The sequence below is a fragment of the Ciconia boyciana genome, chromosome 4 (genome assembly GCF_034638445.1).
Source record: "Ciconia boyciana chromosome 4, ASM3463844v1, whole genome shotgun sequence".
Lineage (NCBI taxonomy): Eukaryota > Metazoa > Chordata > Aves > Ciconiiformes > Ciconiidae > Ciconia > Ciconia boyciana.
Window position 1 is genome coordinate 22,931,784 of NC_132937.1, and position 23,720 is coordinate 22,955,503.

General features: G+C 59.5%; 4 protein-coding genes across 6 annotated transcripts in view; 1 reads left to right on the forward strand and 3 right to left on the reverse strand.

Annotated features, from left to right (window-relative positions):
- DNAI1 (dynein axonemal intermediate chain 1) overlaps positions 1-5,673 on the forward strand; it is a 151,822-nt gene extending 146,149 nt beyond the window's left edge. The window contains exon 20 of the mRNA XM_072860890.1: positions 5,513-5,673. Coding sequence (XP_072716991.1) covers positions 5,513-5,617 — 105 coding nt within the window. The 3' untranslated portion in view covers positions 5,618-5,673. The remainder of the gene's footprint in view (positions 1-5,512) is intronic.
- Positions 5,674-6,860: 1,187 nt separating this feature from the next.
- Positions 6,861-9,445, reverse strand: ENHO (energy homeostasis associated). Its single transcript, XM_072859038.1, has 2 exons — positions 9,182-9,445; positions 6,861-8,570 (listed from the first exon to the last, which is right to left on the reverse strand). The coding sequence occupies exon 2, from the start codon at positions 8,253-8,255 to the stop codon at positions 8,070-8,072; it is 186 nt and encodes a 61-aa protein (XP_072715139.1). The 5' UTR covers positions 8,256-8,570; positions 9,182-9,445; the 3' UTR covers positions 6,861-8,069.
- Positions 9,446-12,158: 2,713 nt separating this feature from the next.
- On the reverse strand, positions 12,159-15,250 carry RPP25L (ribonuclease P/MRP subunit p25 like). 3 transcript variants are annotated; one of them, XM_072860392.1, is made up of 2 exons: positions 15,008-15,250; positions 12,159-13,487 (listed from the first exon to the last, which is right to left on the reverse strand). In XM_072860392.1, exon 2 carries the CDS (start codon positions 13,476-13,478, stop codon positions 12,918-12,920), a length of 561 nt encoding a protein of 186 aa, XP_072716493.1. In that variant the 5' UTR covers positions 13,479-13,487; positions 15,008-15,250; the 3' UTR covers positions 12,159-12,917. The 3 variants fall into 3 exon arrangements, with proteins under 3 accessions (XP_072716493.1, XP_072716494.1, XP_072716492.1); XM_072860393.1 differs by lacking the exon at positions 15,008-15,250 and adding an exon at positions 14,410-14,981; XM_072860391.1 differs by lacking the exon at positions 15,008-15,250 and adding an exon at positions 13,936-14,357.
- A 920-nt stretch (positions 15,251-16,170) lies between these two features.
- DCTN3 (dynactin subunit 3) lies at positions 16,171-21,018 on the reverse strand. The gene is made up of 7 exons (XM_072860315.1): positions 20,874-21,018; positions 20,581-20,665; positions 19,530-19,616; positions 18,830-18,913; positions 18,121-18,179; positions 17,307-17,366; positions 16,171-16,575 (listed from the first exon to the last, which is right to left on the reverse strand). The coding sequence occupies exons 1-7, from the start codon at positions 20,970-20,972 to the stop codon at positions 16,486-16,488; spliced, it is 564 nt and encodes a 187-aa protein (XP_072716416.1). The 5' UTR covers positions 20,973-21,018; the 3' UTR covers positions 16,171-16,485.
- Positions 21,019-23,720: the final 2,702 nt, after the last annotated feature.

Below are 23,720 nucleotides of genomic sequence, written 5' to 3' on the forward strand. Positions count from 1 at the left end.
CTTTTGCTTGGCCAGAGAACACTGCGAGTGGGGTGAGCAAGGGTGTAGGGTCCCAGCCAGCCTCCAGCAGAGCACGGCTGTCCTCCCTTATGGCCGTGGATGAGGGTTTGACCTTGCTATTAGCTCTCTGCTGCTGCAGAGCCTGTTCTTTCCATCAAGTGATCGCTCCCCTCTCCCATGTGTGTTTGTAAGCCAGCCAGCCCTATGGCATGCTGCAGGCAGGTACTCACCATTTAGATACAGGTGATCCCTGCCCACATCCCCTGAGTGTCACCCAGTTCCCCCTGATTTATTCCCAGTGATACTCCCAGCACCTTCCAGGTCTGATCCAGTTTTGTTTGCACCTCCTGCCTGTTGGATATCGCTGACCTTTGGTCCCACGCCCTTACTAGCAGATGTGTGCTGCTGAGCCACAGGCTGGTCCCAGCACTGCATCTTTGCTGGTTCCAGTGGCTTCACAGGGCACTTCCAGCAAGCAAGGGCAGGTCACCTGGGGCCACAAGACCTCTCTGCCCTGCTGCGCCTTGGCATGGTCTGGTGCAGATGCTAGCAGAGATCTCTGAGTCAAATATGTGAGCTGGAGCAAGGAGAGGTGCTTGCCCTGAAAAGCACAGGTTTTAGCTGAAGCTGGAGGGACGAGCGTCTTTGGGGCTGGTAATCCTGTGTGGTTGCTGACACGTGAATGACCCAGCCGTCTCCTGGGCTTTTCTGCCGGTTTCATTCCCTGCAAGCAGAACATTTCCTGCGTCATTTATTTCCAAACAGTAGCAAAATAAGCCTAAATCCTTATCTCCAGTCTGTCAGCTAATCCTTCCCCAGGCCAGGAGCAACGCTGTCAAGTCAAGCTGTGAGTGTGACTTGAGGCTCTCCGTGGTTGATAAGCATGTTGCTTCTGTATGTAAATGGGCTTCTTGAGAGCCCAAAAGTGGTCCTGGCACAGACATCATCCCCCGCTCAGCATAATTCCAGCTTCACCTGCCGTATAACAGCATTGGGTTGCAAAAGGACCATGACGGGGTAGGTTTTGGAAGGCTTCAGGACTGCAGGTCATATCACACACCCGTTGATGCATGTTTGGTTGGTGGCCCAGGGAGCCAGTGAGGAAAATTTTGCTGTGTTCATGAGGAGTTTGGGTTTCCTTGGTCTTCCCAACAGAAATGCTCCAGGGAAGTGTCTTCTTTGCTTTCATTCATTGATCTCGCTGGACCCGTCACTGGCATGTTTTGCTAATGGAGGAGCCCTTACCCTGGAGGTGTCACCTCGACCTACCCCTGAGCAGGGCAGAAGGAACAAGAAAAAGTCTTCTCCGGAAGCAACATAGCTCTGAGGTCCTGGCAGGCTGAGCCCCCCTTCCCACTGAGGATAATAAGGATGGGAGTTTTGGGCAGCCCCCTTGGTGGCTTCTTGGAGCTTCTCATCAGCTTCAAAATCAGTCTGTGAAAGCTTAAACCCCTTTTGCATGGGAGGCTGGTGTCCTAGGTCACTGGGCTGCTTTGTAAAGTGGCCAGATCCTGTCCCAACATGGCTGTGCCCAGAAATCCCATCCTGTCAGGACTGGCAGGGACTGGGACTATCAGTGTCATGACGGCAGCAGGGCAGAGCCAGGCCTGTGTCCCTTGGCCGGGACTCAGCAGGGGGAAGGGTCTCCTCCGCTTCCAGGGAAGTTCGTGTCAGTATGGTTGACTTCCTTGCTACTTTAAAACATAAACATGTTTTGCTTTCTTTAATTGAAACCTTACAGCAGATGTTTTATGATTATTCCACCAATGGGGAAAAAAAAAAGTGCCAGCATCATGGCTTTTGTGGGAGAGTTTTATTAACTTGCCAGTTTACTGTTCAGCGAGGGAATTAAGGCATCAGCCAAGACGCAGAGAATCCAGTTTAAATTACTCCCATGCCCTGGATGTAGCGTTCAGTATGTGCCAGTGCGGGGAGGGCTGGGGCTGGGGCTCCCAGGGAGATGGATCTGGGGTCTTCAAATAGCCAGTCCTCGTCCTCATCCTTGTCCTTGTCCTCATCCTCATCCTTGTCCTCATCCTCATCCTCATCCTTGTCCTCATCCTCATCCTTATCCTCGCCCTGCCCTTGCCCCTGGGGCTCCACCTCAGCCATCTTCCACCTCCTGCTTTGCTTCAGTACTCACCTTTGGGGCTGAGAGGACCGTCAAGGGTCCTGCAGCAGTTGTGCCCACACTGCTCATAGAGCCAGAAGCCCCATTGCCTTGGTTTCCCTGCCTGGAGAGCCAGACTGGAGCCCAGGCATAAGGGAAAGGGAGTGTGAGCTCACTGGGGGACTTGACCATGGACACAGCAGCATGGGGACATGTAGGTGGTCTTCTCCTCATCTCTCCTCCCAGGGGTCATGCCTTGTCAGCGGGGCAGAGTCCATCCCCATGCAGAGCCTTTTCTGCCCCTGCCATGAGCTTTGCTGACATGTCCCTTGTCACCATTTCAGCCAAGAGCATTTTGCTCTCCTGCTGGGAACTGTTAACAATAAAATCAATGCAAACACTGCTATGAGCGGCTCCGGTACCCATTCGATGAGCTCCTCAGGGACACACCTCCCATGCAAGCTCAGCTCTGCATCTGTCAGCTCCGTGGGGGGGTTGCTCTGCCCCGGCTCCCTCTCAGCTCCCGATGAGTCCCGTGGATGTGGTGTAAGCAGGATGCAGGCACAGGACAGGCTCAGCTACATGCCAGGTGGCAGAGCTCCGTGAGTGCCCTTTCCACAGCTGACCACAGCTGGCACTTGTTGGGAGGGAGAGCCCATTGGCAGCCACACGCAGAGGTAATGCTTCCCCACATCGCATGCGATCCGGGAAATTGCAACAGCTCTGCTCCAAGAAGGGCTGCTCCTCGGAGGCCTGACGCAGGCGAAGCCCCTGGGTTTGTAGGAAGCTGCCGCGTTCATCCAAGCGGATGCCGGGTGCTGTGGCGGTGCGGTCAGCCAGCCTGCAGCGGCCCAGCCGGCTCACACGTACAGCCGCCCTGGGAAAAGCAGATGGAGGGATAAAGCGAAACTTTCCGTTCCAGTGCCCCCGAAAGGACATTATAATTTTCCTTCCCTGTGCCATCCTGCTTGCCTGGTTATGTGGTGTTAAATTAGGGCTCTGATTCGGTTACGGCTCATTACAGGCTTGCGTGTGGCTTTGTTGCAGCTTGCTCAGAAGCACCAAAGGAGCCGAGCCAGTGTGAAAGTTAAGGTTTTAGAAACAGCTTGGCAACTAGGAGCTGAGCCTTGCCTGTGGCTGGTGACCAGCAAGGCTCAGACACGGTCCTCATGGACCTGGCGTTACTACCTGGAGGGCATCAGCCAGGGACCCTCCCTAACCCTACCAGTGGGGAGAACGAAGGGCTTGGGATGGAGGTAGGTTGATGGGAGATGGCTTCAGCATCTCCTTTTCCTGGCTGAGCAAAGCAGTTGCCTCTTTAGCCTGTCCCAAGGACCTGTATATGGTGCTGTGTGCGATGCAGGGTGACAAAGGGAGTGTTTTGAATGCCATCAGACAGCAAAGCAGCTTTTCTGCAGAAATAGCTAAGTCCCAAAATACCCCGAGCAGCTGTGTTTATCCCAACGCTCTCACTCAGAGAGGTGCTCGGCTGTGACGTGGGCCATTAGTACAAACATCGCTCCCAGTGCCCGGACCAGAGCCACAAAGGCCATTGCTCGCTTAGTGGTGTTAATACAAACCAGCACCGTCCCAGCATGCAATCAATGGACTTGGTAAATAAAAACAACCCTGGCTCGTCCTAGCGCTCGGGTGAGGAGGGGGGCTGTCTTCTTGGGAGCAGAGGGGTTTCCAAATGTCACTGTTTCCCTCCCCGGGGCTGCTTTCACCCCAGCTGTGCCCTCCAGCAGCCAAGGAAACCTCTGTTTTGTCAGGGTTGTGCTGGGCTGGGATGAGGGAGCAGCCCGGGGCTCTCCTGGGGAGATCTTTCCCAGTGGTCATCACCTTCAGCGATGCCCAAGTTTGCTAGAGAAACGTAGCGAGATCCCTGCAGCCCTACACTTTCTCTTTGTTGTGCCCTAGCATTTCTTTCCAGCGCTGAAGGAAAGGCACATGTTTGTAATTGCTGCACCAGGGGCCATTAGAGGAGCTGCATCCAAGCCCGGTTGGTAATCCAAGCCCTTGCTGTGCCACTGTGTTGGGGACCTGCTTGCCACCTCTCCTGAGCCTGCCTGTCAGACTGGGTACTGCTCGCCCGTGCTTGGCATCTACTTTCTGGGGTGCCCAGAGTCATGCTGGGCACAGAGGAGCTTCTCAGCCCGGGAGCAGGGACCCCCCCAAATCCAGAGGCAAGGCGAGAGCCAGCAGGCTGGCAAGGGGGAAGGCTGCGAGTGGAAGGCAGCACTGAGCGATGGGATGTGGCGACTGGGTGGATGCTGTTTTGGAGGAACACCGTGGGGTAGATGCTCAGCTGCAGGAGGGCTTGGTGGGCTGAATGCAGGTTTGAAAATTCCTCTGCTGCAGCTGCGTGTGCCATGATATGTATCTGGAGAGCCCAAACCCAGTTATCACTTTCCCAAAGCCCCCAGTCTCCGATGAGAGCAACACACTGATCCTGCAGTCCACAGCTGTGGGGACACGCTCTGCCAAAAGCATTGGGTGGCACTGGTGCCCTTAGCAGGTACATTGTCCTCCACCAGGCCTGGAAGCTCCTGCTGCTCCCAAGCAAACAAGGACTGAACAGGACAGCCTTATTTCCCTCGTGCTATGTGATTTTTCCCAAGATGCTGGCAGTTTGCTCTAGCACCTGGGGAGCAAGCCCCTGGGAGGGTTGGGACGGGTGCTGGGGGGGCTGTGGGAAGGGCTCATGCTCGCTGCCCATGCTGGGGCATGTGTCGGGGTTGGCATAGCAGCATGCAATGAGACACAGGGACAGGCCATGCCATGGGGAGGTTTGGGGTGTGCCCAGGGGCAAGAGACCCTCAGTGACAAGCTAATGGCCCACCTGGGACTCACTTATCCCCTTGGGTTAGGGGCCCTCAGCACCCGCCTGCCCTCCTGGGGAAACACATTTGGGTGCAAAAGGGCCAATCCCTGCTCCTGTGGCTGCCTCTCCCCAGGAGCACCAGCATGGAATGGGTATGGTGGGACCATTTTTGGGAAGGTTTGGACATCTGCATTGCTGTGACTGCCCTGGGAGCCGTGCATGCCTCCCCAGGGGAAAAGCTGGGGGTCTTAGAGGGCGGTCCAGTCCTATGGGGCTGAGAAGGACTGGGTGGAGAGAGGCAAAAGAGGGTTTGTGTCACTGTGGATCAACAGATCCACTACCATCCCCACCCAAACCCTTCCTTACCGGCCTTCCCCAGCCCACGGGGACTTTTACACATCTCATGGTAACTTGGGCTTGAAATACCAGGACAGGCAGGTGCACGCCCCTGTGGATCAGCCCCCAGTGAGGGCTGCGAGCTGGGACACAGCAGCTCAGCATCCCTCCTTGCGCCAGACCCCTCCCCATCCCCGTGGTCATCCCTGCTCACAGCTCTGCCCCGCTTGCTCTCTTCACAGGAGAAGAAAGGCCAGGAGGTTAAGAAGGGCCCCGAGGTGGAAATTGCAAAGCTGGACAAGCTGCTTAACCTAATGAGAGAGCCGGAGAGCAAGGCAGGGAAGTGAGCGGGGGGAACGATGGCTCTGCCGGGGGCTGCCGGCCGAACAAGCCCAGCTTTGATCAGTGGCTGCTTGGCATGCAAGCTGCATGCCCTGTGCCACCTGCTCTTTGCATAGCGGGAACACTTTGCCTCTGTGCCCAGACAAATAAACAGAGGTGCTGGGAGAGCCACGGTGTGCAGTCATCTCTGGGGTCAGGCAGACCTCGCTGTGCTCGGTCCCCCAGAGCCGCACAGCCCTCAGCTCTTCTGCACCCTTGGCTGGGATTGCACTGGGTGAGAGACCCGTGGAGGGCAGGTGAGGGCTGGTCCCACCAGCCCTAGCGAAACCTCAGGGGTGCAGCTCAACAGCAGCCAGTCGCACCGTGAGCGGTGACCAAAGAGACTGAGCACTGAGCTGCAGCCCTACAGCCATTTGTGGGGTCAGTCATGCACAGCACCCTGGATTTTGGGGTGGCAGCCTAAGCCAGAGGGTGGCTGGGGACCTGGCCTGACCCCCCACGGCCGTGGGAGAGGGACGTGTCATCACTGCCAACAGGGTACCACAGCAGCTGCAGCCACCAGCTTCAGGATGCTCACAGCTCCCCTCTCCCCAGGGGGGCTTGGTGTGGGGCTCGGCTGCCGCTGCCCAGCCGGCAGCTGCGGGAACGGCTGAGCGCTGGGGCTTGCAGAGCCTTCCCACCACTCCGGCGCTTTGCAGCAGAGGGATTAGCTGCTACGTGGCTGCGGTGGCAGCAGAAGCCAAGGTGGCCTCGCCGCATGCTGATGAGCAGGGATGGGCTGTCACCGCTGGAGCTTTGCACTCAGCTGCCAGGACTGGGGACCAGAGGCACTCGTTCCACCAGGCAGAGGTGGTGGAAAGTCTCCTCCATCCGCTCAGCTGGCCTGTGTCCCCACAAGCATCCCTGTAACTTAAGGCCACGGCTTGGAAACTCTCCGATGCCTCTAGCACTGGGGCTGGGGGGGTGCTCCTTGCTGACAGCCGAACGCCCCAGGCCTGGGCAGACATGCTGCAGGCATGAAACACCCAGCCAGGTTTCTCACCCAGCATTTAAAAGCCACAGATGGATGCAAACATAAGCCCTTCCTTGTCACCATCACCCAGCAAACTGCCCGCAGTCCTGCAGGGACATCAGTCACCAGCCCTGGGGCAGCCGCTCCTCAGCCCTGCAGGACCGGCAGGACGCACCGCCTCCCCCAAATTTTCCCGGCCCTGGGCAGAGCTCAGAGACGCCACCTGAGTCCTACAATCGGTTTATTAGTCTAGTAAAAACACTGCTGCAAAGGGATGCGTTAGCTACACCTGACATGGGGAGGAACCAAGCCTGGCCAAGCCTGCGCAGGAACCGTGGCTGGTGTCCCCTCCAGCACAGCCCACTCCTCTGTCCCCTTATGGCAGCGGCTGTGCCAGCGGGGACCTTGGCTATTGCTCGGCTCCAGGATGGGCAGTGCAGAGCCCTCCGAAACCCACAGCACCTGAAGGCAGGGCGGGAGAAGGCAGCTGCCAGGCTTGGGGACAAGCCAGACCACCAGCGTCCCTCCCTGAGGATCCACTGTGGTTCCCAGGGAGCGATGGGGCTGGAAGACCCTTCAGTGCTGTTTGGCTGGGCACCCTCTTCTCCCCCCATGACTCCCACCTCCCCAGCAAAAAGCCATCCCAGGCTGTTCTCAATGGGGATGGGGACAACAATGAGGGCACATCTGCTGCCCGCAAGCAGGTCAAACCCCACCGGCTGGCCATGGCTGGGAGCAGGCAGGAGGGCAGGCAGGGATATGCACCCAGCGAGGAGGGCCATTTGCCTGGCAGTGTTGGTGCTAATGCTGGAGAGGACTGACAGACAGACTGGGGACAAATGGACAGACCATGCAGACCCTCTCGTGGCTCATTAAACTGGCTGCTGGGGCAGACAGATGCCAAATGCCCACCAGAGACTGGGCGCACACGGCACCCCAGGGCCACCCCAAAGACACCCGGACTGGTAACACCCTGCTCTGCCAATGGGGCCTGCTCGGGGACAGGCGGCCATGCCAGCCCTGCTGCCTCCCCTCTCCGAGCCCCCGACCGGCCCCACTCAGGTCTGCGATGTGGTGGCCACTGGCCTGGGCCATGAGCACCAGGGAGGAGCCCACAGGCTGTCCCTGAACACGGGGTGTGCTGGAGGGCAGGGCTCCTGCTGCGCTCACTGGCCGCTGAGACAGGCAGGATTGTCCCCGTAGCATGTCCCCAGCCTCTGTCTATCCATCCCCACAGTCACTGTGGGCATCCACCGGGACTTCACACACCAAAACCACGCAGGCAAAGGGCTGTGCCCCATGTCACGGCCCCTGTGAGCAGCTCAGCATCCCCTCTGCTCTCATCCTGCCCTATCCACTGCCCCAGCACAGGCACAGTCCCAGCACAGGCATCCACGCTGGTGTGACTCCTTCAGCACAGCCGGGTACCCAAGTCCCCAAGCAGCTCAGGGCTGCAGCAGGTACTTCTCTTCGTTCCTTGCCTCATCCGTGTCAGAAGTCGGGCCCTTCTTGGGACACGAGGGGGTCCTGCAGGCCTTGCAGAGGATGAGGAAGAGGATGAGGATAAGGAATGCAATGACACAGTTAAAAGAAATAGCCACGACCGCTCCGGTGGAGAGAGCAGCCCCCATCGCCACTGTCCCACCGGAAAAAGCAGGGCCTGCAGCTCGGCCCCACGCTTGGGATGCCAGCGCAGCAATTGAGCGTGCAGCCTCCACCCACCGGCATTGGCAGGGGACAAAGGGGACAGCGGTGGTGCTGGCGGTGGGATGGGGCTGGGGCCGGGCAGGCAGCAGGACAGTGTCACCCCGTCACCGTTCTGCTGCTCGCAGCTGTGTCCTGGGCTTCACCGTGCCGCTGGGAAGGATGGATCGGAGCTTTTCCTCAGCTTCCCCTCCTCTGGCAGGGTGGTGGGGACACAGGGACCCCTCTCCTCCCTCCTGCACCTGGAAGGGAGAAAGTCACCATCACCACCGGCACAAGGGGATGGGCTGCCCGAGCACCTCAGGACAGGCTGTGGGGATGCCAGCGGGCAGAGACCCCAGGGCCCAAGGGGCTCCGGAGCCTGCAGCAGCTCCCAGGTCAGCTGGGGGGACCTTTCCAGGGCCCCAAACCCCGGCTGCCCCTCCGTCCCCTGCAAAGGCCACCAAGCTGGAGGTGTCCCCAAGTGGGAGACCCATTGCCTCATCCCGGCCCAGATCCCCGTCCCCGGGGCACCCCTGGGTGACTCCGGGCGGCCTTGGCCCAGCTCGTGTCCCCTCTCCACCCTCCGCCTGCTTTTCCGGCCGCCTTACCCCGCCGCGAGGTCCCGCACCCCAAAACGGGGCGAGCGGCTGGGTGGGCAGCAGGCGGGGGGCCGGGGCAGACCCCTCTTCCGCTTTTTACCCGGATCAGGCAGAGCCCCGATTTCGGGGGTCCCCGGTGCCTCTAATCCCCCGCCCCGCCGAGGAGCGGGACACCGGCCGAGCCCCCGGCCCGTAGCGGGGCAGCGGGGCACCGGGCAGCAACAGGTCCCGCCGCATCCGCCCTCCCATCGTGGGGCCCCGCCGCTACCTACCTGCCTCCGCTCCGCCCCGGGAACCGCCGGGACCCCTCCGGCGGGCGGGCGGCGCTGCCGGGGCCGGGGCCGGGGCCCGTGCGGAGCGGGGTGCCGGCGCGGGGTCCCGGCGCGGAGCGGAGCGGTGCGCCGGTCGGCGCCGGGCCCCGCTGCGAGGTGCGGGGCGCCGGAGCGGAGCGGGGCCGCGGTGCGGGGCGCCGGTGCGGACCCCGGGCGCGGTCCCGCCGCGGGCCGATCGCTGGGTGCCGCAGCCCCGCGCGCTGCCCGCTGCCTCCCGCCGGCACCGGGGGGCGGGCTCTGCTGGCGCCCCGCCCCCGCCCCGGTCATTGGTGGCCCCCCCCCGCCGGTCGCGCGCCATTGGGCGAGCCCTCGGCTCAGGGCCCGCCCCCTCGGCCGGCGCCCACGTGAGCGGCGGCGAGCGCCGGCGGGCAGCGCGCGCTCTGCCGGCCCGGCCGGGCCCGGACCTTGCCCCTGCTGCCCGTCCTGCCCTGCCCGCACCGCCCCTGCTGCCGGTACCGTCCTGTCCTGCTGCTGGCACAGCCCTGCCTGCACTGCCCTGCCGGCACATCCTGCCTGCCCTGCCCGTGCTGCTCCTCGGTCGCGCTGTTCTGCTTCCCCTCCTGTCCTACCCTGCCTGTACCGCCTGTCCTGCCCGTGCTGCTGTGCTTGCCCTCCTGTGCTGCCTGCACTGCTCTGCCTGCCTTGCCCATGCTGCCTTCCCCACACTGCCCGTACTGCCTCTGCTGCCTCTGCCTGTACTGCCCTGCCCGCGTGGCCCACGCTGCCCCTGCCTGCCCGGCCCAGCCTGGTCCTGCCCAGCTCTCCCTCTGCCCTGCCCGGGGGCCACCGCCTGGCTCTCCCTGCTGCTGCCTGCCCTGCCCCTGTACACACGTGTGCACGCACATTTGCACACACACCTGCATGTGCGCGCACACACACAGCCCCTGGTCCTGTGCACACAGAGGCACAAGGATGCTGAGGGTGGAGCAATGGGGCCTGGGCTGGGGTCCCTGCCGGGACACGGGGGCCGCAAGCAGGCAGGGGTGGGCACAGGCACCACCACAGTCCCTGGAGGTCATTCAGGGACATTCAGTGCCCCAGCAACCTGGGCAGCGGCGGCCTCATAGGCACGGCCGGCTTCTCCCTGTCCTGTGCAGTGGGGAAACTGAGGCACAGGGCAGCTCGTCCCCAGGTGCAGGCATGCTGCACCCCTCCTGAGCCGTAACCGCCAGCCTTCATATAGGCACCGGAGCCGGAGATGCTCTGGTGTGGGGTGTCACCCCAAAGGGAGGATGCTCCTGGTGAAGGACACAGACATGGCAGCCAGGGGAGGTGGCTGGGGGGCACACACGGAGCTCTCCAAATGGCTGTGGGGGTTCCTGGAGACCCCCAGGGATCAGGTTCCAGCACCTGCAGCTGCTCTGAAAAGCCAGGGCCGGGCCACGTGTCCGCCTGGTGGCACAGACACATGGCAGTGACATGGCGGGGATCTGCTGCAGCTTCTCGGACACGGGTGGCCTGTCAGGCCGGGCAGCCCCACACGGTGTGTCGCAGCCGGGGAAGGAGGCAGCTGGACAACGAATGGATGAAGAGCAGATCCACCAGAGAGCTGGGGACCTCCCCTGGCTGACCCAACAGGCTGCTCGGGGGCTCGCGGGTGCGATGGCCAGCTGCTCCCTCTCCGGCCTGGGGAAGGAAAGCTCCGGCACTGCCGGGTGCCGCAGCACCCAGAAGGGAGAGCCGCCGCAGTCAGCCAAGGGTAACTTTCAAACGGCGAAACAAAACAAAAATCGCTTTGCAGCTTCGATGAGGAGACATTAAACGTGCCGCTGCCATGAGGGAGGATCACACAGGCTGTGTGAGGATCCGGCTCTCCGCTGAGGGTGTTTTTAACAGTAAACAAACACAAACACATGGCTGTCAGCAGCAGTCTGATCAAGACACTCGAGCATCTTTCCCCGGCATTTACTGCTAATCTGCTAATTAGTCAGGAAAAGCAGTCTCCTCCTTAGATGTAAGGGAGTAGCAGCTGGGAACAGGACAAAGACACATCAGCTTAACTCTGCCCCGTCCCCAGGTTTCACCTGCGCTGGCACAGCAGAGAGGTCTGGGCATTTCCCCGAACACCTCCTTAGCTCCGGCGACAACAGCCAGGGGGAACGTGATGAGACCACCAGCAGAAGGGAAGGGGAGGAGGACGAGGGGTGTAAACCTGGCACCGTCCCGGCTCACGCCGGGCACCCGGCTGGTGAGAAAGCTCACGGTGACGGAAGGCAAGCGCCCAAGCGCTGTGCAAGCAGGTGAAGTCTTGTCCATGAAGGCACCGGGTCACAGTGGTAACGCACCGTCTCCCTCCTGCCCCCCCCGATTTAAATGAAATCCCTTCTCTAAATGCTGGTATTGTTTCCCGTTGACTTGACAAAGCAGAGCATCAGGTGCTGCTGGAGCTCGCCACCACAGGCAGTGACCCGGGAAGAGCGGGCAGGACAAGACACAGTGTGAGCAGGGGCTGTTCTGCCGAGAGCTCGGTCCGTCACAGGCAACAGCGCTTTCTTCCTGCCCACCGCTACTTACCAGAGCTGCTCCAGAAGGAAACTACTGCGCAAGAAAAGATGCTCCGTCCTTTGCCTCACTCAGCAGAGCGTGGGCCGAGTCTTTTTGAGATGGCAGTTCTAGTGGGCTTAAAAGAAAAACAAATAATACCAAAAAGCTTCCCAGGAAAAAAAAAGCAACCTTGACCTTCCTTGGATATTAAAGGTGAATGGCGAAGGCAGGAAGAAAACCTCCCCCCCTTGCATGAGCGTGCATTCAGAGTCACAAGAGGGAAACGCTCGGAGCAGCAGGTCTCCTCTTCCTCAAGGAGAGCTGAAAGAGCAAAGTTTCAGCTGGCAGCCGCAGCCCCACCGGCAACGCTTACAGGGTGACCTCCAGTGGGATGAGGAAGACATGACAAATTTCACATTACATGAAGAGGAAACTTTATTTTAAATCCATCTCTGTGCATTATAAAGGAGCAGAAAGGGGAAAGAACAGGGTCCTTTGGAGCTTACCGTTACCACCACCCCAGGGCACTCATGCAGCTACAGGATTTCAGGCTGGTTACGACATGAGCCGACTCCTGCCACTTTGGCAGAGAGGTGTAACCATCAGCTCCACCGAGGTGAAAGGAGGACAGAAAGGGTGCAATGTGCACACAGTCGCAGACGGAGTTGTGTCCCTGCAGTTCTACATTCAAACTGCCCGACGGGCTCAGCAGATGGACTTTCAGGCGCAGAAGTGGCCGACGCAGCCCCGTGCCCCGCTGTCCACTTACACGAACTCCGGCGACGCAGGCAGAATCCACATCAGGTCCCATCTCCCCTCTGTACCACAGCAAGAGCCACATGAGTGGGCACCTGGCATGCTGCTCCACCCCAAGCAGCTGAAACCCCACTCAGTGAGCAGCCGTTCGCTGGGGCTCACTGACAAGACGCCAATGGTCCTTGCTCAAGCAGAGACGACTCCTGTCTTCCCTGAACCGCACGCTAAGGAGTACAGCCTGGCAGCTTTTGACAAGGGAACTTGTCAAAACGCAGTTTCAGACAGCTACAATCACATCCATTTTGAAACAGTTAACTTCTCCTGCCCTCCCCTAACAACTCTGCAAACCCCCGTGTTCAGCAGCAGCTTTCCAGCTACAGCAGCTGGCTTGTTTCCGTAAATCCCCCAAACTACAGTCAAACATGGCATTGTTGTCTCAGGACTTGGCGCAGGACTCCCCAGACCCTCCTCCAGCGGACCGAGGGTGCTTTCCCGTGCTGCCAGCTCCCCTGCCTCCACCCTGCTTCCTCTTCATTTGGCCCTGCGACTCTGCTTTAAGTGTCTCGATCCAGAAGGCATCAAAAGAGCCTGGAGCCTGGTATCCCGGCTCCTGAGGATCGAGGGCATCTTTGCTGAGTAGGACGCATATGGCAGGAATGTTTCTCTTCACTGTCAAGGCATCGAGGCCTGCCTCAGGCACAATGGGTTCCCAGATCTCTTCTATCTGTTTGAAGAGCACTTTGGTGATCTGGTGCAGCTCTTTGAGCCTTCGTTTCATGATTTCCACACAGGTAATGGTCTTGCTGACAGCCTTGCCTGAGCCAGTGAAAAGGATCTGCCTCACCGAGTCCAGCTCCATCTTGCCGATGGCATAGCCCATCAGATTTCTGATTTTGCTCCCGTCCTTCACTTTCATTTCAATAATATCAGGGGGCAGGCCGGTGAAAGGAAGAGGACAAGGTTTCTCCACAATTTTGGTCTTCTTATAGTTCTCCATTCTGCAGTGCTGAAAAGGAAAACGGATCCATTAATACAAACTCGCACTGTAACTGCTGCGTAAAGAAACTCTCACCCCAATTAGCTAGAACCTTTCCTCTAAAGGGCACTCTGAGCTATCAGAGTCAGAGATCCTAAAAAGGCATATTCAAAAGATCAGCAAGAATGCCCTACTCATGCTGAGGAGTCACTTGTACCCCAGTCTTCCTCAGCACGTACCTATAGCATAAACACTGCCACAGGGCAGCCTCAGCCCCAACAGGCAGGTGGTGAAAGGAACAGGGTTGGTGTTGTGGGACTAAACAGGATGAAGTAAAAAATACAGGCTGTATCTCAGGGACAGAGAACAAACGGGTGAGTGGAAGTTATGGGAAACAGAAACCAGCGGGATACTGACCACTGCTGCACCCCGTGAGCAGCCCCGGAAGGTGCACACGATGAACCCAGGCACAGCTCACCTGCAGCAGCTCAAGTATGTTACAGAAACAGGTTCGTGTGGCTCTGAGCCCCACAACTGGCCAGCCTAGGTGAAAGGCCAGGGACTGGATACTTGATAAAACAGTGCAGGTCACAGGGGAGACATCAAGCCAGGGGCTGCAGGCAGGACACGGGTGGCCAGCAAGAAGCAGGACAACAGAAAGGCACACGATGAACAAAAAAAAGGGTTCTCCGAGGGAAAGTGAATGACAGAAAGGTCCAGTCTCATAGCTCCCCTCTCTGCCAAGGCAGGGTCCCTCTACTGTCATCCTGACGGAGGCCTGCCTAATCTGTGTAGGGCACCCTCCTCCCCACCACAGAAAGCCCAAGGTGCCCAAGCATGCAGCACTGAGGCTTTGTTATCTGTGGGCCCGTGAGCCCTGCTTCACCCAGAGCCAGCAGCTTGTACCCCATCCCCTACGGAAAGAGGGCAGGTCTATGCCCCCTCTCTGTACCTAGCAAGCACACGCCCTCCACGAGGCCCTCACGCCCAGCCGGCAGCAGGCCGCCATCGTGCCCGGGGGGCCCGGCACGCACCCCGCTCTGCTGGGGAAGAGCAGCGCCGGGCCCTGCGATGGGGGGCTGGGGACACCGCTGCCACGGGGGACGGGGATGCGGGCTGCCAGAGGACGGCAGCGGAGGTCGAGCTCTCTGCCGCACGGGTTAGGAAGGCCAAGCCACTGCTGGGGGGCTGCGACCGGGGCGGGTGAGGGGGCTCGGCGAAGCCACTGCTATTGGGATGGGAGGTAGACGAGGCTGGTGCCACAGGGCCCTGGGAAAGGCCAGGCCGCTGCGACCGGGAATGCACGGCGGGGGGAGGCCAAGCGCCGGCTACCGGGGGAGAGGGAAGCCAGGCGGCTTCCACAGGGGCCCGAGGGGAGGCCAGGCCGCTGCGGCGGGGGATGAGGCGGCCGCGGGGAGCCAAAGGCCCCACTCTGAGGGTCTGCGGGGAGGCCAGGTGCCGCTGCAGGGCCTCGGAGGAGGCCGGGCAGCGCTCTGTGCGCCTGTGGGGAGGCCGGGCCTCGCTACCGGGGGCGCGGGAAAGGCTCTCACCTGCGGCCGCCTCAGCGCGCCCCTCGCCACAAGATGGCGGCCGCCGCCAGGCGCGCGCAGGCGCAGGGCGGGCTCCGGGGCGGAGCGGTGGGCGGGGCCCCGCACGGCTATGACGTCACAGCGGCGAACCGGCGGGCCGGGCCGCGCCCGCTCCGCGCCACGGGGACGGCAGCTGCCCGCCCTGCCCGGCGAGCCGCCGGCCGGTCCCCCCGCGGCTGGGGAGCTGGGGGAGGCAGGAGGCGGTGCGGCGGCTCGGACCGCGCCCGCTGCGCTCCCAGGGTGGGCCCGGCCCGGCTCCCCCGGCACCGGGCGCAGCCGGCGCCTCCGTGTGCACCCACGCCAGGACGCGTGTGCGCGCGTCTGCCCGCGCAGAAGGTGGTTCCGGTGGCGTTGCCGAAGCAGCCTCGGAGTTCTCCCCGTTACCCGGCGAGGAGGAGCGTCGCGTCCCAGCCCGGCCGCAAGGGCCGGCAGGGCTTCCGGGCACCCGCGGGAGCTTTCTGCAGGCTGGCAGCCCCGCCGCCGTGTGCCCGGGGGGTGAGCTCCCCCACCGGGGGAGAGCACAGGGTGAGCCAGGCTCCTCCGGACTTCCCTGCTGGGGTCCTGCCCCATTCCTGCGGGGCTCCCGGGTCACACACACGGCTAGCTAGCATCTCACCAAGCAGGAGGGTTTGCCGCCCTCCCGAACACAAGACCTCAAACTCGGGACACCTTTGCGCAGGAGAAACTTCAGGCTACGGCCAGAGCAGGCCAGGCGCAGCTCACGCCCCTCTCTGAAGGGGAAAAAGGGCCGGCCATGGGCTCTGGCGTGCAGCAGCCACTCGGGTGAGCAGAGGCAGGATGAAGGCAAGAGCCGCTGCAGCCTCTCAGTGCAGGGAAGCGAGAATGGCCGGGGGCGGTGGGAAGCCCCCTCAGGTCAGGTGCCCCTGGGCGCAGACAGCTCACCTGAACGGGAAGAAACAGCAAGAAGAGCGTGTGCCGCAGCCTGGGGAAGGCTGAGGGACTGGAGGGGATTTACCTGCCCTTGGCCCAAGGCTGAAGCCACTGGCAATCTCCTGCTGGCTGGCACGAGGCCTCTGGGGTTCACTGCCTGGGGGAAACCACACGGGGAAGGACAGCCTGTGCCATGGCTGTGCCCAGGGCAGGAAGAGACAACCCAGTTAGCGTTTCAGGACTTTACTATGGTCCACAGTAAGAGCAGAAAGGGATTTTTAAATATGTTACAACTCAAAACATATTTCATGGAAGTGCAAGATTTGCAAACAGTGGCATATTAAGGAGTAGCGTGGCTTCAATTCAGGGCTGACAGAGTGCAGCCCGGAGCGAGGGTGCCCCCCCGAGAGCCTGCGACATCATTCACAGCATGCTCACGCCAAGTGGGAAGATGCCGAGACAACAGAGTACAAGCTGTGCTGCAGCCTCTCCTGAGCGACCCACGGCCGGCAGGGTCCCCGGGGTTCTCCATGCTCCCGCCTCTGCCATCACTCTGCTGCAGGTTTTGCTTCCTTGGCCATTTCCAGCCGTGTCAGTATTTCATTCCACTGGACAAACTGCTTGGAGAGAAGCAGGGTCTGGAGGTGACTCTTAAGGAAAGAGATGTGGAAACCGCAGGGAAGAAAGCAAGGTCAGAGCGCCCTGACAAGCCCAACAGCACCGTTACAGTCCCAATTCCTTGGGAGAGGCAGAGGCCCAGGCACCAGGCCCAGGCCCAGGCTGTAGAAAGCCTGCACACTCAAACCACCCAGGCGCTGAGCCACTGCACAGCACCAGACACCGGTGGGAGTCCAGGAGGTGCTTCTGAACACTGCGTAGCACTGCATTGCAAGGGGCTTTCTACAGAAAAGAGCAGAGCATCCCTACCTGCTGTGGTTTTAGGATGTGTCTCAGCACTGGGATCCTACATGGCTAGGATTAGCCGCTGTTTGGCTCAGGCAGGTTGCAGGGACCAGCAGTCACCTGACAGAGATGCCAACGTCCAGCCACCCAGCGCAAGCTCTGCTCCAGCATGCAGTCTGCGCTGCTCCTTCGTGCCGAGCCACAATGTGAGGGGATCCAGCACAGAGGCTCTGTCTCACAGATTGCACCTTGCCCTTCCCATCTCAGAGAGACAGGCAGTTCTGGCCCTCAGCTCTGCTCCCGAGAGGAGTATGACAGGGACACAGGCGTGACTATGACAGAAAGGGCACTGGCCATTAAACCCAGGGCTGGGGATCACCTGCTTCCAACAATATCTGGTGGGGTGAGGCAGTCCAGGAGACAGGCGGGCAGTTCAGCTGTGTCATGCCCAAGGCTCAAAGGATACCATTTTGTTGTAGTCTTCGAGAAGCGTCTTGACGCTGTCAGTGAGATCTTGACGCTGTTCCTGCAAAGAGGGGAGCCGCAGTGAGTGAGCAATAAATCAGCTGAAGGACATCTGTCCTCCCAGTCCCTGACAGCACAGGGGGAAATTCATCCAAGCCCAGAGATTAGAGCTCAGACCTGGCTGTGGCCACTCATTGCAGCTGTGTTTCGACAGTCAAGAGAAAGGTTGCAAACACCCTCATGAAGCACCAAAGCCCCTGGGCTTGCACTACTGCCTGCCTCTCCTCAGCATCCATGCTTTGCTTGCTCCAGAATGGAAACTCACAGGAAAATGCTGAAAGGGGGCACGAGGTGCTGCCCAGGCTAGTCATCACCAGCTCCAGGAGCGCTCCAAGGGGGAAGGAAAGGTTGAAGAGACCGGGTGACGGTATCAACAGCCTTCCAGAGACTGGGATACTGCAAGAGTGCAACACTTTACTTCAGTGTCCCAGTGAGAGGGGGAATGCCAGCTGGTTAAACCCACTGCCGCTAAGTGTCACTCAAACCTCTGTTTTGAACAGGCTTATGGCAGGCAAAGCGCTTTTCCAATTCAGACTCAATTGTCAGAAATCCTGGCTAGTTTCCACCCCCCCACCCCCTCCCCAAGTGCTTACACTTCTTTAAAACTGCAGCATTAATATCCTGGACAAGATGCAAAAATAAACCTGCTATAAATGAGCAATTCAAGTAATTGCAAGTACAGGGCTGTCAGTACAGCCACTAACAAATGGTTCCTCCTCCTTGCTAGTCAAGACTGTCAAGACTATTCACGCTACCTGCTGCTGTATGTGGATTTGAGAGAGTCGCTGTAGTTTGGCTGCATGGTCAGGAACCGCTGAAAACACAGAAGAGAAATCCATTTTGTTTGTTTTACATCTTGTGGGATTAGCTACCAAAACAAAAACCATTCCTTCTCCACAAGCACATCACAGCAGAACTCCGCTCACTGAATGCAAGTGCCACACACCACAAACACACCGTTTATACCATACAAAACCCCTAGCTACCCTGTACATTAAATACCAAGTGATTCGCTCACTGCTTCCGGATGGCATGCATTAGGGGATGCTTGCAGTGAGAACTACATCAGAGTAAACTACTTGGGTGAATGTTAGGGCAAGCAATTAAAAAGGCACCTATGCCAAGAGCAGGGAAGTTTTGGACATATAAGAGCTCGTAGGCAGAATTGGCTCCACAGCCTGGTGACCGTACACAGCACTCGGCCACCGGTCTCCACCCTCTCTGCCAAGCTGCCTTCTCTAACCTGCTTCCCGACCTTGACCTATCACCTCCTTGACCTTGCATGGGATGTTGGAGCAGCATGAGGGAGGAGCAGACATACTTTGTTTGCACCTACTTTACTCACACCAGGTTGTGTGCTTAGCTGTCCTTAAGTCTGAGGCTCAAGAAAAAAAAAGAAAACAGGACAGGCAACAGCTTGGAAGGTGGCATTTGCAGCTCAAACTTGCAGAAGAACATGCATACCTTGGATACTGGCACTGTCCAACATGGGCTGGAGGTTCTTCACCTGCTCCAGAAGGGCTGCTCGGGAAGGAATAACCTGCTCCTCTGATTCGGGAGGGACAAAAAGCAACATCAGTAAATACAAGACACTGCTTTGGCTTTTCACAAATACTGGTGAGGTAACTTTTCCAGCTGATCTAGCTATAAAGAAAGGGTCTTGTTTATGATTTTATTTAGACTTTTGTGTTGCTTGCCCCTGGATTCCAGTTCGGACTAACTTAACGCAGGAAAATCTCCACTAATTTTCATTCGCAGACTATACCAAAACAAGGCTGAACCAAATTCCTTGGGGCAAAAGAGGACAAAAGTAGAAAGCGTTTAAAATACATCCAAAGGTCTTCCATTGTTGTCACCTAGAGAGTATTGGAAGTGGGGTGAGGAGAACTGTTCTAACTCCAGTTTTTCCTTTTCTACCTTTTATTAATTCAGGGTTAAACTGATCAATACGAAAAAGATCAGAACTGATACCACTGCAGCATGGACGTGCACAAGGGAGCACTAAGGGTGACAGACATCTTTATACAAACCATCTCTCTGAGAGCTCCAAAGAGGGTGCCTTGCCAGATCTTTACAACTAAAGAAAATAAATCCATCCCAATCCAGCTTAGCTAAAAGACAACTTTTGTAGTGCTAAAAAAACCCCTCTCATTTCATACCATACCTGCCAAAATGAACTGCAGCTTCATAGCATCCGGAACAGCCATCCTATCAATGTACTGAGGGTCAAGGTATTTTATTACATCTTCAACTAGGGTGAAAAATAGGATTGGAGACAAAAAGTAGGAGAGACATTATCGCCTTTACAAGTGCAATTTTCCCCCATGCTATACATGAGGTTACTGTAAACGCTGCCCACTTAGGGTCAGTTTTTTTCAGATTCATGAATTTCCACAGCACTTGAAACTATGTCACTTTGGGGCACTGTGACCAAGAATGGACAAATGGCTCAAGCCAAATAACTGCTTCATTACAGACACCCACAACACTTGCTTTTTATTTGGATAATGACATTAAAGGCAAGTGAAGTCTGCTTCTTCCTGCTGTTGAAACAAAACCAGCCAATAGCCCTCCATCCTGGTCCTTAAAATCATCTACAAACACACGGTTTACATTTTTATACTGAATGGCCACCGCAGCCTTGGACCACAATGACCCTGCCTATGCAGCCTGCTCCTTCTGTGATATGAGACAGCAAAGCCTGGCCAAGAGGCAGCTTTGCAGGACAAAGCACCACTCTGGTGTCTGCTCCCAATATCCCCCAATATCTTTGGAGGCGGCTCCACAGATCCGTCAGTGGCTACATGTGATCCTTATTGTTCCCACCACACACAGAGGAGAGAGCTGCTCTAGTGTGCCTGAGCGGTCCAAGCATTCAGGAAGTCATTTCAGGAGCTCACGTATTTTAGGAGCTCAACAACCCTCCAGGGCTGCATTACAGGCAGAGCAAATCGCTGCACTGATACGGGCAGACATCAAGCAAAGGACCAGCTGCAGTGGACCGATCCCACCCCCAGCTGACTGGGAGAATCGCGAGCAGAAAGACACTCCCCTCAGTTACTTATTTCTCTGCCAAATATGCAAAACAAGAGACCAAAATCAAATGGAGTCACAGGGGGAGGGGGGAAGGGACTTTTGTTTAGAGGAGCGAAACGCCACACAGGGGTTTCGAGCTTCCCCCCGGCCCCTCCCCGCCCCTCCCCGAGGCCGCTCACTTTTCTTAAACAGGATTTTGATCCTCTCCCTCTTGCCGGCGATATTGCTCAGCGCCACCTGCACCTTCACCAGCTCATCCACCACCTGCAGGGGCACAGAGGACGAGCCTGTCAGATCCGGACGAGCCTGTCAGATCCCGCCGGCTCTGGGCCTGGGCCTGGTCCCGGGCGGAGGCCGGGCCGGGCCTCGACGGGAGGGGAGGCGAGGCGAGGCCAGGCCAGGCCGGGCCGGGCCGGGCCGGGTCCCCCAGGGTGCAGAGCCGTCCCCCGGCCGCTGCGGAACCCCCCGGCACCTTGCGCGGCCCGCAGGCCCCGTCGCCGCCGCCGACGCGCTGCTCCAGCTCCTCCAACCGCCACTGCAGCCGCCGCAGCTCCGCCGCCCCCGCCGCCATCTTGCCGCCGGCCGGAAGGAGCTGCGCAAGGCTTCCGCCCCGCCCCTCCGCGTTGCCATGGCGGCGCGTTGCTAGGGGCCGCCGTTGCCGTGGAGACGGATCTGCCCGGGCCGGGAAGGGGCGATGGGGCCGGGAAGGGGCCATGGGGCCGGGAAGGGGCCGTGGGGCCGGGGTGGGAAGGCGGGAGGCGGCTCCCGGGGAGGGGCGGGGGGTGCGAAGCCCCGCTCAGGGCAGGGAGGGGAGGCTGCAGCCGGTCGATGGCGATTTGCACTGCAGAGGGAGGCGTGACGGCCTCCCGCCGCCCAGGCGGTCGATCGCTGCTTCATTCCGGCGCGGTCCTCCAGGAAAGAGGCGCTCGGGTGTATTAAAAGAAATAGATATAGCGATCCACGGGCCGTGTGGATGCAAGGCCTTTGAAATCCAGGAGGCTGCCGCGGGCTTTCCCCCAGGCCTCAGCCTGCCCAGGTTCACCTTTCTCCTATCGACTTCTGCCGGTGACGCTCACTAAAAAATGAGAGGCTGATGAATGCAGCAGCCAGCCCCAGCCCCATCGCTGCCTGCAACTGGCACTTGCAATTACATGGATACCTCAAGGGGACAAGAGGAATTCACGGTAGCAGCATCCACCTCAGAGAAAAGTCCAGAGACTTTCCAAACTGCAGAGGAGAAGTTCAGGAGTCTCCAAAGCACCTTGCGATGCTCCCAGGGCTCAGCCTGCCGCTGCCCCATCGTGCCCGTGTAGCCCCAGGCTGGAGGGCAGGCCCTGTTCCTCTTAGTCTGCGAGCATGGGTCTGGGTGTTGCACTGCCACGCCCCAGGCACCAGGGAACCCTGGTCAGGGTCCCAGATTAAGCTCTTAGGCCAAAACCGTCTGCTAATAGTGGGTACTTCGTTAGCGTGGTTGGCAATGGGGGCTGCATGGCTTTGGGGACCCTCCCAGTGCCCCTTGCTGAGAGCAAAACCCACTGTGCCCTGAAAAAGCTTCGGCCTTCTAGATGTGTTCCTGTAGGGAGTTGTACGGGGCTGCCAGGCTATCGGAGGGAGCTGTGGGGTGGCCCAGGGGCTCAGCAACCCCTATGGGCCCCCAAAATCTCCCTGGAGGAGCTGTGCAGAGCACACGGGGCCTCAGCCTGCTCCTCCTGCCCGAGTGCTCTGCCTTTTTTCCCAGGGATCGATAGCTGGGCTGTGGAAGAGGCATCTTCAGAGGGGAAGAGCTGCGCTTTGTTCTACAAAGGCGACAATTAGAAATGGCTTCCTTAGTAGAAGTGGCCGGGGGCTGCAGCAGGGGCTGGAGGCTGTGCACACAGTGCTGCTCTGTGTTAGCGGGTACTGGGTCTACCGTGGCTTGTGACCAGGATGATGGGCAATGCCCATGCATACACAAATCAGGGGTCACAGATAACCCAACCTCCCCAAGGTGAGAAATTCAGGCAGTCCTGGGACTTAGGCCCTCGGGGAGGCTTTCGGGTTGGAGGATATCCACCCTTTAAGGTCCTATCCAGCCTGCAAGCCTTGGAGTGGGGCTGGAGCCACAGCACCGGCTGCCTGCAGCCCAGCACAGTGCATGGTGAATCTGACCCGCCCACTCCTTGGGGAGGAGGCCTCTGACCCCATCCCCATCCCTGGAGCCTGCGGTGGCACACTGATGCCACGGCCGCCTGTCCCTAGCCTGGCTCTGAGGCTGGATCTAGCGTTCCTTTTGCTAGGCTGGATCGTCCCTCCATTCTCTGTCTCCTCCTTCCCGCTCAATTACAGTCCCTGCAGGAGGCGGGAAGCAGGCATCGATCAGGGCTGGTTACTCAGGTGACAGCAGCTGTGTCCCCAAGCCCCCCCAGGGAGCGTGGCAACACACATCACCCCCTGAGCTGCGTAACAAGTGGGGACGTGGGCCCGCGTGTGTCCTCCCAGATCCCCAGGGCCCTGGTGCTCGATGAGCTGTGGCCAGTGCTGCCCAGCAGTGACAGGGACACAAGACCCCAATCAAGGCTGCATCGATCCCACTCCGGCTCTGCTTGGTGGTCTGTGCCGGGCTGTGCCATGGCTCAAAGAGTTCTGTGCCAGGGCTTAGCTGTCTCGCACCCATACAGCCCTGGCACCCGTACCCCAGAGCGAACACCCTGGAACCATCTTGCAGCCTGGGGCACACACAGAGACACACACAAACACACGCACACAGAGGGAAACCCCACTGCAGCCCAGTGCACACACTGGCAGACAGACAGACAGACAGACAGACAGATGCACAGGAGATCCTGCTGCAGCCTGGTGCACACACACACTCCCACACACACTCATGCACACACCCCCCCTCCCCCACTCCCACGTTCACACACCCCTCACCCTCATACCCACCTATAGGGACCCTCTGCCCGACCCGGCCCGGGGCAGCCCTGGGGTCCTCTGCACGGGTCCCGCGTCCCCTCCGTGTCCCCAACATGTCCCCCCCGTGTCCCCACGTGTCCCTGCCCCGAGGCCGGGGCCGGAGCGGGCAGCGCCGCTGCAGCACCCTGGACAGCGCCCGCGCCGCCCGGTTGGGCCCGGGGGTCCGGGCTGGGGGTGTCCCCGGGGTGCTGGGGGTGTCCCCAGAGGGGCTGGGAGTGTCCCCGGGGGGCTGGGGGTGTCCCCAGAGGGGCCGGGGGTGTCCCCGGGGGGCTGGGGGTGTCCCCAGAGGGGCTGGGAGTGTCCCCAGAGGGGCCGGGGTGTCCCAAGAGGGGCTGGGAGTGTCCCCAGGGGGCTGGGGGTGTCCCCA